Source organism: Diplotaxodon limnothrissa, linkage group LG18, assembly GCF_057381915.1.
Source record: "Diplotaxodon limnothrissa isolate DT_005_m linkage group LG18, D_limnothrissa_male_GT1.1, whole genome shotgun sequence".
NCBI classification, from domain to species: Eukaryota; Metazoa; Chordata; class Actinopteri; order Cichliformes; family Cichlidae; genus Diplotaxodon; species Diplotaxodon limnothrissa.
The window spans coordinates 25,787,098-25,797,991 of NC_140613.1; the positions used below are offsets into that span (position 1 = coordinate 25,787,098).

A 10,894-nucleotide genomic window follows, 5' to 3' on the forward strand; every position below is an offset into this window, starting at 1 on the left:
ATTGCCACTGGGGTGTATGATGATAATGTTGACCCTGGATGACACCACCACTGGCCACCTGTGTGACCACAGCAACAGGTGGCCTCTTTCAACCATCACAGAAGGTCTGTGTTAGGTAAGGATTAATGAGGTGCAGAGGGCAGGGATGTACTGGGGGAGAGTTCCAGGCCACGGATTACTACCTCTTACCCGTGTCAGCATGGAGAGTGGGTGGACACGCAGTATGCAAACCTGGCTAGGACTCACCAGACGCAGTGTAGCTAGATAGATAGCACCACAGCCCTCGAATGGTAAGAGTCACATCATGTCTCATTCACTCCAATTGATTTTTTTTTTCACCAATTGCATATCATGGAGCCTTGCTACCATTCCTGAAATTTAGCAACATACCTGTGGCATAGAGATATAGCAGCACAGAAGTTTGAATTGCATTTTCAAAATTTAAGTTGTTTAAAAAACAAGAACATATTTGTGGATTATTCACCAACAAATTGGTAGATTTTGGATAGGTTAACTGATGTTAGATTAAATCACAAAAACTCATATTAGCAACCAAGAACAATTGTTGAGTAATTGCAAATGACTTTATCTTAATGTTATTTCATCCAGCATTATGAAATCAAGCTCCAAAACTTGACTTTTGCAGGGTCGGTCAAGTGAAATATTACCTAAATATAACAATTCTATTTATTTTTGTTTATATAGTGCCAAATCATAACGGCAGTCACCTCAAGGCGCTTTCAACAAATGTATTCACGGTGGGAATTACCTAATGTTATAAAATAACAATTGCATAACATAAATGAGAAACTATTCTAAATGCCTAAATAAATGCATTTGATTGTATTATCTATGTTATATTAATCCTGTATTGTGGAATCAGTATATATTGATTGCACAAATTCAAGTGACACTTGACACACTTTAACATCAGCAGCTAATTATCTCCAATAACTTGAGCTGGGTAATAAAAACTACACCTCATCTGATGATGCATTTACCTAAATAAAGATTTAGATAAGATAAGATAAGATAAGATAAGATAAGATAAGATAACCTTTATTAGTCCCACACGTGGGAAATTTAGCCTGAAGACTGGGCTTTTACATCTTTCCCCGCTTCTTACTTTTGTCATAACCCGAACATTAGGCTTTGCAGTGCTCTGGTCTTTGTTTGTAGCGCTGCCTCTCTATATTCACATATATTCCAAGTGGCCGCTAAGCACTTCCGTAGTCTTACTATTCGAGGGCTCTGGATAGGACAGAGTGTACCAATGAGTCACCCTCAGGCGGCTGCTTGAGTGTCCCAAAGACAGGGAGAGGGTGGGAAGAAAAATAAATGGGGCAGGAAGGAGAGGGGAGAAAGTGCAGGGCCTATTTCTCTCACTGCTGGTTATTAAAATGAAGGCTTGAAAGGTCAAGCTGGGCCTTTTCTACATTTTCTTTGCACATAAAATACACTGCCACATGGCTATGACCCCAAAACTATAAGCTTTTATAGCAGTTTGGCTATCACTGCTAACATCTACTTTCGCCTGGCTTCCAGCTATAAGAGTTGAACGTATGTAAAAACCCAGCCCCCCCTACATATTTTTACTCAGAGGCCCTCTCCCTCCACTTTTTTTTCTTGTCAGCACACCTCAGTGCTACAACTCGCTTACTAGTTCTCAATTTAAATAAGTCCCGACTGGAGTAGAGGGGGGGTAGCAGAACGAATTACCTTTGGAGTCACGCCTAAAACACACACACCATCAACTGTCTTGCAGGCTTTCAGAAAAAAAAGGTTTTCGCTTTCAGTTTGCAGCAGCCAATCGCGTCGCTCCTCTCCTCTGTCTCCGTCCGATTCCACGGTTTCACGCTACGCGATCAGCCAATGGCAGTCCGAGACCAGCCGCAGGTTAGCCAATCAGCAGTCAGTTGCTATGTTGGAAGCAGAATCGATAAGAGGGATTTTTTCCCCCTCTCTGTTTTTTTTTTTACAAGCTCACAATATAGCTGGCTTATAGGCTGAAGGCAGGAGATCCTGTTGCCTGCCAACAAGCATGTAGGCAACAGACTGAACCATTAAACACCATGCAGACACATTTCCTTTGATACCGCCACAAATAACAGCTTAGATGTCACTATGCTGTGTATGTGTCTGTACACACACACATACATCTCAGGAAGAAAGTTAACAGGTTGGATTCCCGACCCCCACTGAGCTGTTGAAGTCATGGAAAAGAAAATTGTTTGAGCCTGGGCGAATTATGGTCAATGATGCACATCAAAGTTTCTGAGTGAAAATGATGTTGTGAGTTTGTCCCTTTTTTTGTTTTCCCCCTCTTTCAGTACTTTTTCCTCCAGTGACTCGGTCCGTCTAAGGAGAAAAACGCCCCATATTGTTACAAATCCAAATGTATGCAATGCTATACTTGGTGCTGTACATATTCATCACAATATTAAGGTCAGTAATTTCTGGATTAGATTGTTAAGCCATATGTTCTCCCAGTGACCCAGAACGGTCGAGATTTCTTGCTGTGGGCTACTGGTATGTGTCCTCAAGCAAAATGTAAACAAAAATCACACTAACCTAATCAGTTTGGAAAAAGATGCAGTTATTGTATAAGTTAACCTGTATTTGAAGTTGACTTTTAGAAACTGAAATCAAACTTTAATGATTGGATGTGCTCAGTTGGAAATAGCATTAGTCCTGGATACAAGTTGATCTAAAATAACGAGTTATTATTGGCATATATTTTGCTATAACTGAGTGACCTCTGGTAGCTTTGATTTGAACAAAGAGACTCGGATCGCACTGAAACAGGAGCGGACACTGATCCAGCTCAGACACAGGGATGAGACACAATCAGACACAATGCTGTTTGTTGACAAACCATCAAGATCCAGAACCACAGCCAAATCAGATTTTCAGATACCGCCTTAGACCAGGGATGGGCGATCCCTCCAGTTTTAAAACAGGTAGAGCAGGACGCCCTCAGCGACAGTTGGGGTGATTTTCCTTCCTCCTACTTCATGCAATATTATGTTGTGCTATTTCTTAAGGGAAGGTGGGGGTGGGGGAATCACCTATTAAATGAAGCATCCCATCGTTTCTAAAGCTGGACAATCTCATTGTGGTACTTCAGCTCTCAAATAGATTAAAAAAGAAGAAAACAAGAAGCAGCAGCAAGGCACGTGGCCAGAAAACTAAAGTGGCACAAGACTGACAGACACTGCTTGGTCTGAAAACATAAGGCTGATGATGATGATGGTGGTGGTAAAGGAACGAAGGAGTTACACACAAAGACTGCAGCAAGAAGGAAAGTTCACTATTAAGTATCTGCTACAAGTTAGAAGAATATCACACAGATTCTCCCATCATCATAGGGAAATCCCTTGTTTTGTGTTATCGGGTAAGCTTTTAATCTGAAGCCCTTTACTCCTATATGCAGCTTTAATCTGTCAGTTTCATTTCATAATGTTTTTCTTTCTTGGTAAAAGAAAAAAAAAGGATAGAGCCCCTGATGGGGGGAAAAAAGTCAGACACACTGCACTTAAAGTGGAATGGCAATTATGGTGAGCACTTTCCATAGGATGACCTTCGCACTATTTACTTTGTCTCCCACGACATGCGGAAATTCTTGGTACAGTCACCGCAGCGGAGAGACAGGATGACCAGAGAAAACAATGATGACAAGCAAAAAACTCTGGAGGGGGAAAAAAGAGGGACTTAAAAAGAAGAGCATTTTCACACACTGTAAGAGTTTTCAACCAGAGGAAGTATGTCATCATATTCAAGTTCATTTTAGTACCTCACCTTAAACCTTAAAACCTGTTTTACAAGAGACACCTCCCCAGGCAGCAGGATGGAGAACAAAAGGCACACTTTCATGCGACAAATACACCTCTGTCACACACACACGCACACACACACAATTCATTTTCATGATTATTATTTTATATAAGAGTCTAAACTTCAGCCTGGATTTTCTATGAATGTCTGATGGGCATGTTGAGTGTGCAGGGAGCATGTATGTAACATGTACCATCTGTGTTGGAGGCTGCTGTCACACGTCAATGAAACGCTAATGAGGCTCTTGAATTGCAAAGTAGCACAGATCACCTCACGACTGCTAAAAATGAAATAATGTGACTAACACACCAAGTGGAAAGTGACAGAGGGAGAAAGAGCTCACTGAAGGATGACAAAGAGCCCTATCTGATAAATGGAACACTATATGATTAGTATTTGACTGGGATAAATATGTTACACAGTAAAAGAAAAATAACAATAATAATAATCGGGCAAGGAAAATGACCTTTAATGACAATTCAGTATTTCAACACCAGAGAACTTTTAAACTTTTAAAGAGCCACTTTAAGTTAGGATATACAAATCCCTCACAGGTCATAGCACGATAAAGAGACTCAAGGAGAGAATTAAAGTTACATGGAGCTGTTTGTTTTCTAAGCTTCTTCAGTTTCAGGTTTTAGCTTTGTCTTATTGGTTTACTCAGAGCCAGTTTAAGTTGTGTCTAATAAGCTAGTTGTTGAGCTAAGGTAATGGTTACTGTGGAGGCCCTATAGGGAACCCTGACCTACTGGAAATTTAACAGCGCAGGGCAACGGGAGGGAGTTCCAGCAAGCCAGGGTGGATCTCAAAAGCTGGCTAGGCTGGCACTTTAGACTTTTTAATTGGCTGCAGCCACGACATACTCTCTTGTGCATCACAGGGTGTTGAAAGAGCTGGAAATACTAGTTGAGTGATGGGTGTTAGGAGACTTGTATTTCAGGTGTGTAAGCCCAGTGATCGTTACCGTTTTTTTTTCGCTTTTTTAACTGTAGTTCAGATGCACTTTTTTTCAGCAGACACGGTTAAAGGGCCCAGAGTCCCAGAGTGTATGTACTAACAGTTTTCCAACATAATACTTAAACTAATCTGATCCCAAGATAAAGTAAACTGGGCAGCCCAGTGAGTCTGACAGTGGGCTCAACCGAAAGAGCTTAAAGCCTAAAAAAATAACACTGTACCGGGGGACAAATATGTAGGAATATTGTGATAATTTACGTTAGGTTGCTATGGCCTATTGTCAAGGACATGCCGCTCCTTCAAAGCCAACACTGCCACCTGGCGGTGAGTGCTAATACAAACCTGACCTGAATTTGGGGCAAACTGGTAATAACGTTTAAATTAATTATTATAATTAGACTAAAATAACAGAGAAAAATATTTGTGTAATTTAAATTGACTCAAAGATAAAAACTTGTCGGTATCAGTGGTGCAAATTAAAAGAAATTAATTTTTTCCCCTCTCGTGGATCAATTAGTTATGTCTGGAGATTCAGACCAATGCAGTCGGTCCAGGAAAAACGTATTGACAGCCTGCAGGCTGACGGAAGTTGCCTGCATCCTCATCAGCAAACTTAAGGGTGAGTTGCCAGTAAATGCAAAATAAACGCTGCATTTTTTTTTTTTTTTTTTTTTTTTTGTACTTCCGTCAGTAATTCTCCGTCTGGAAAGGGACTGGTCGAGTATTGGTACTGTCGTGCAGACTATGATCACTGACAAGCACCCTAGCGAGCTGCCAGACGGCTAACATGCCCGGCAGGTGTGTGTGTTACAGATCATATAACAGCAGTGGGATGAGTGGCGACTATTTTTTTTAATGCTTCGTTATGTTTTCCTGTGGAACCACAAAGAAGGGGAGGTTTACTCTTATTTGTCTTTCACCGGTAGCCGATAAATCAGAAGTTGCTGGTTACACAACAATGCACTGAGCCTCTGTGTTTTGGTTTTGTGTGCTGTGCTTTTCAGGCCCGAGCCTCACAGGAGAGGAGGATTGAGGATACTGGCCTCCATGGTAAAGCAGAGGTACCTTCGCTGCCATGTCCTCCATCTCTGTGTCGACGTCCAGTGGATGCTGCCGTAATCCTGGTGCAGCTGCCATGGCAACCCAGGGTTTAGAGCAAGCTGTGCTGGCTTCAGATCGCTACGCCAGACTCATCCTGGCCCAGATGAACAAGATGCGCCTCCGCTCCGACTTCTGTGACGTGGGGCTTAAAGTCGGCGGCCGTGTCTTCAAGGTGCACCGGCTAGTGCTTGCTGCCAGCAGCCCCTACTTCTCTGCCTTGTTCGCTGGTGGGATGAGGGAGGCAGACAAAGAGGAAGTGCAGATCCTTGGAGTGGACACTGATGTCTTTGAAATCTTGCTGGAGTTCATATACACAGGTTTGCATCAGCCCTGATATCCCCGTCTTGAACTTCTTGAATATTTGTGTTGTTTTGTAGCATTCCCAATCTCTCAGATATACTTTCCCTTCAAGACAGCAGTGTTACCTGTTAAATGCAAATTAACTAATTAAGGCTGTTAGCAGATATTTGGGAGTGTGTTTGGAGACTAGGAAAATCTCATTCGTGTGTATCTTCTCTCTGGTCCTGACTAACACACCTGCCTCCTTTCCAACATCAATCTCTCTTCAGCAGCTGATTCATAATCCAGCAGCTAGGCTTCACACTGCATCATAACAATCCTGATTTCTGTCCATTGACAGACTTTACCAATCACATGTAAAGCACACATATGGGTATGACCCTGAGTTACAAAGCAGAAATGTTGATCCTTCGCAAGAAAGTTTGCAGCGTTAGATAGCTGTACAAAGTCATGGCTTAAATGTAAAGGTGATTGTATTTCTGCTAACAGGTCCTTTTGGGGTTTTTATCTTTTTAATGTCAGTTTTTGCTCTTTTATTATATTACATTTTAAATTTCATTTAAATTTGGCTTCCAGTTTGGTTTTCTATGTCTTTTTTTTACCTTCCTTCTGCTTTTACCCATCTGTCAGGGCTCTTTAATAACTAATTTTTTACAGTGATATGTAAATGTAGGCACTTATTTGCTCAGTCTCTTTTTTCCTAGTTGGAAATGTGCTCTCTTTCTGTTTAGGAGTGATCAGCGTCACTGTGGAGAATGTTCAGGAACTGATGGTGGCAGCCGACATGCTGCAGCTGAATGAGGTGGTGTCCATCTGTGGGGAGTTTCTTAAGGGTCACATGGACCCATCCAACTGTGTGGGCATCTTTCAGTTCCTGGAGCAGATCGCCTGCATGGACATGCTGGAGTTTACTGAGAACTACATCCATGTTCACTTCCTAGAGGTACACACAAAAAACCAAGTCTGTGTTTTATTTTCTGTTAAAATGAAACAGTATCATCAATTTCCATCAGCAACAACATTTATGTTACTTAAACTCTTTCTGTAGTTTCCACATCGAACGTTCACAAATCGACCCTCTCGACCGCTTCCCCTCTAGGTGTGTGTCACTGATGAGTTCAGGGGCCTGTCAAAAGAGCAGCTGGTGAGACTTTTAAAAAGTGAGGAGCTGAGGATCGAGGATGAGTACCAGGTTTTTACGGCAGCCATGGAGTGGGTTCTCCAAGACGTGGCAAAGAGGAAAAAACATGTGGTAGAGGTGTTGGAACCAGTCCGCTTCCCTCTGCTTTCCCCACAGAGGCTGTTCAAGTACATAGAAGGTAGGAAACTTGTGACATTCTTCCTCCTGTTGCATTTAATACTTTCAATGTCGTGTGTTTAATACATTGTTTGAAAATTTGAAGTAACTCCTGAGATTCAAAGCCTCATTTTTTCTTACATTTTTAGGTATTACCGACTTCAGCCTGCGGGTGGCACTGCAGACTCTGCTGAGAGAATACACTGAAGTCACAAAGTCCCCCAAAGAAAATAAGATGTACAGTCAACTACAGCCAGCCAAGATGAGACCCAGAAGAAAAGCCAGGAAATACCTCTATGCCATAGGTTTAGTATCTTTGCTGTGTTACGTCTAAGTGGGGTGGAGTAAAGGGTCCCAAGATTTAAATTAGTCTTGCAATGCAGCAGATCTGATGGTGGAGCTTTTCTTCTTGTCTCATGTCAGGAGGCTACACTCGGCTGCAGGGCGGCCGTTGGAGTGACAGCCGGGCGCTAAGCTGCGTGGAACGCTTTGACACCTTCAACCAGTACTGGACCACCGTGTCGTCACTGCATCAGGCCCGCAGCGGGCTAGGAGTCGCAGTCCTGGAAGGCATGATCTATGTGGTGGGAGGTGAGGGAGAGAGAGCTGGGAGTTTGCTCTGCTTTAAATAGAGAATTAACTTTAATGAGTAGAAATCTGACAACAAATGGTCTTTTCTTTTCCTTACTAGGGGAAAAAGACTCGATGATTTTTGACTGCACAGAGAGATACGACCCAGTTACGAAACAGTGGGCCGCCGTGGCATCTCTGACTTTCCCTCGATGCGGAGTCGGTGTCTGCCCCTGCCACGGAGCTCTGTATGCACTCGGTAAGGGTCACACTAGAACTGGAACACACCACCTAGTGGTTTAAAGAAATTCTAAGAACTTAGAAGACAATAGAAAACACTGAAAGTGAAAATTTAAATGCACGAGTTCTTGCTGCAGACGTTGAGGTTGTGCAATACCACATTGTGAAAGGACAATAAAATAGCTTAGTAAGTGTAATTAAATCATAACGGGCATCATGGGAGTATTTAGGAGAAAATGTGCCTGATTTAATTTCACTCACAAACATAATAGAGAGATGTGGCAGTCTGCAAATGCAGAGTGAGAAAGGGCTTTCTTACAATCCGGGATGCTGCGTAAAATATAAATATAAACAACATGCAGTGATTTGTAAATCTCAGTAGAATGCAAAAAATGTATTGTATTTAAAGAATGCTTCAAAAATATTTGCCCAAATAAGTGGTGAGATGACCGACAAGTGGTGACACTTTCTTCTGCACAAACTTTAAGTCGTGTTTTTCCTGTTCTTCTGCAGGTGGTTGGATTGGCTCTGAAATCGGAAAAACCATGGAGCGATATGACCCGGAGGAGAACAAGTGGGAGGTCATTGGCAGCATGGCTGTTCCCCGCTATTACTTTGGCTGTTGTGAGTTCCAAGGTGTGTCCGTCCCTTTAATACATTTAAACAAAATAAATGCATCTGTATAATCAGGCGTAAAAGCTTTAATCAGATTTGTTATGCAGAAGAAAGAATATAACAAGAAGTACTTGCACTGTTTTCACATTTCTCTTTGCACGTCACCACCTGAACCCTCAGTTCTGGAGGTCAGCTCTAAACGCAATGGTTTTTACCCAGGCTTCATTTACGTGATCGGAGGGATCAGCGACGAAGGGATGGAGCTGCGCTCAGCAGAGGTGTATGATCCCATCTCGCGTCGATGGAGCGCCCTGCCCGTCATGGCCACTCGACGGGCCTACGTGGGCGTCGCATGTCTCAATAACTGCATATATGCTGTGGGCGGCTGGAACGAGGCTCTTGGTGCTTTGGAGACAGTAGAGAAGTACTGCCCAGAGGAGGTAAAGAGCCAAAATAATCTGTTTACAAATTTTAACAGATGCTCCAACGTTCTCCTCATGTCTGCAAACGTCTGTCCGCAGGAGAAATGGGTGGAGGTCGCTGCGATGTCTACGGCACGCGCCGGTGTATCGGTGTCGGCAGTAAACGGGCTGCTGTATGCGGTTGGAGGAAGAGCAACCACCAGAGACTTCTCCGCACCCGTAACGGTAGATTCCGTGGAGATCTACGACCCTCACCTGGACACCTGGACCGAGGTCGGCAACATGATCACCAGCCGCTGCGACGGCGGGCTGGCTGTGCTCTGACAGACGGGAATGTCCTGCACCTGAATCATTCACCAAACACAGCATAAACTGGAGAAAAGCTGCACCTTAAGAGACATACAGAAAAGTGTGTTTTGGTTTAAACAGCCTTTCATATGTTGTCATAGTATTTATACATGGATGTCTCCTTTTTGTTTTTTTAAATTAATTAATGAATATGAACATGAAAGCACATTTAGTACTGAAATCTGCCAAAATGTTCTTTTTACTGTTACATGACTCTCCTGTGTCCTTATTTTCAATTCAGTCACAACGTTAGAACAATATATTTGAAGGCACAGCTATCTTGGTGATGACAATTATTTTTTATAGAAGTTCTATTTTTGATGAACCACAGAGGGTTTTTTGAAAGTCCCGTGGGGCACTAAGAAAACTGCTGGCGGGTGATGAAGCACTGTTTAGTTTCTTTTAAAGAATTTTTGGAGGGCGGTGCATTACCACTCCGAGCCCTTGAGCCTAGTTGACAGTAGAACCACATAAAACCTATGGCTGCATTAAGTTTAAAAATTTCTGTGGACTCGAACAGCATGCCAGAGCGCTCCTTTTCATTCCACTGGATTATTTATGTACATATGTTTCTACTAGTGCCTCTCCATCGCTGTTTACACTTCATTCCGAGCAAGTAAAGACTGCTTTATCATTTCAGATTTGTACTATCTGATGTTGAGGTGTGCAGCCTATCGCTTAGAAATATGTTCAGCATCTTTATGGTACAGCATCACATTTCCTCTTGTTTTCAAGCTGACCGAAGTGGTGCCACAGCACAGCTTCTTTCTATCATGCACAGTTAAACCTTTGCAAAAACACAATACTACACCACACTGATAATGCTGCTTTTCAGACTTAATAAACATCGCAAAACAGTTATGTGTATGCTTTATTTCATTTTAACCTTATTCCCTTCTTTTTCAGTGTAGTTAAAATGTAATAATCCCCTCTGATAGTTCTGTGCAAACACCAGCATGCAGGAGGACATTACTCCCCGATATCCTAGGTGATGGTACGTAGGTGTGTTGGGTTCATTTGTGAACGACCATGTTAGTATTATTAGATTCGTTGCACGGATGTAAAGCTGTTTGAAGCAGGAAAGTTTTCTTCTGTATTGTGCAAACAAGCGAACTACAGCAGTCACACTTGCTGTAATTACACTGGACGTCTCACTGGGATTGTGGCTCATCTATTTGGAGCCGATGTTTACAAAACACTGAGACTGTAA

The 10,894-nt window shown here is 42.5% G+C and overlaps 1 protein-coding gene across 2 annotated transcripts; it reads left to right on the forward strand.

Moving 5' to 3' along the window:
• The first annotated feature begins 5,866 nt into the window (after positions 1 to 5,866).
• ipp (intracisternal A particle-promoted polypeptide) lies at positions 5,867 to 9,727 on the forward strand. 2 transcript variants are annotated; one of them, XM_085378095.1, is made up of 9 exons: positions 5,867 to 6,209; positions 6,924 to 7,135; positions 7,292 to 7,511; positions 7,639 to 7,794; positions 7,913 to 8,080; positions 8,181 to 8,318; positions 8,813 to 8,935; positions 9,134 to 9,354; positions 9,436 to 9,727. In XM_085378095.1, exons 1-9 carry the CDS (start codon positions 5,867 to 5,869, stop codon positions 9,658 to 9,660), a joined length of 1,806 nt encoding a protein of 601 aa, XP_085234221.1. In that variant the 3' UTR covers positions 9,661 to 9,727. The 2 variants fall into 2 exon arrangements, with proteins under 2 accessions (XP_085234221.1, XP_085234222.1); XM_085378096.1 differs by having other exon boundaries at positions 5,875 to 6,209; positions 6,924 to 7,153; positions 7,310 to 7,511.
• Positions 9,728 to 10,894: the final 1,167 nt, after the last annotated feature.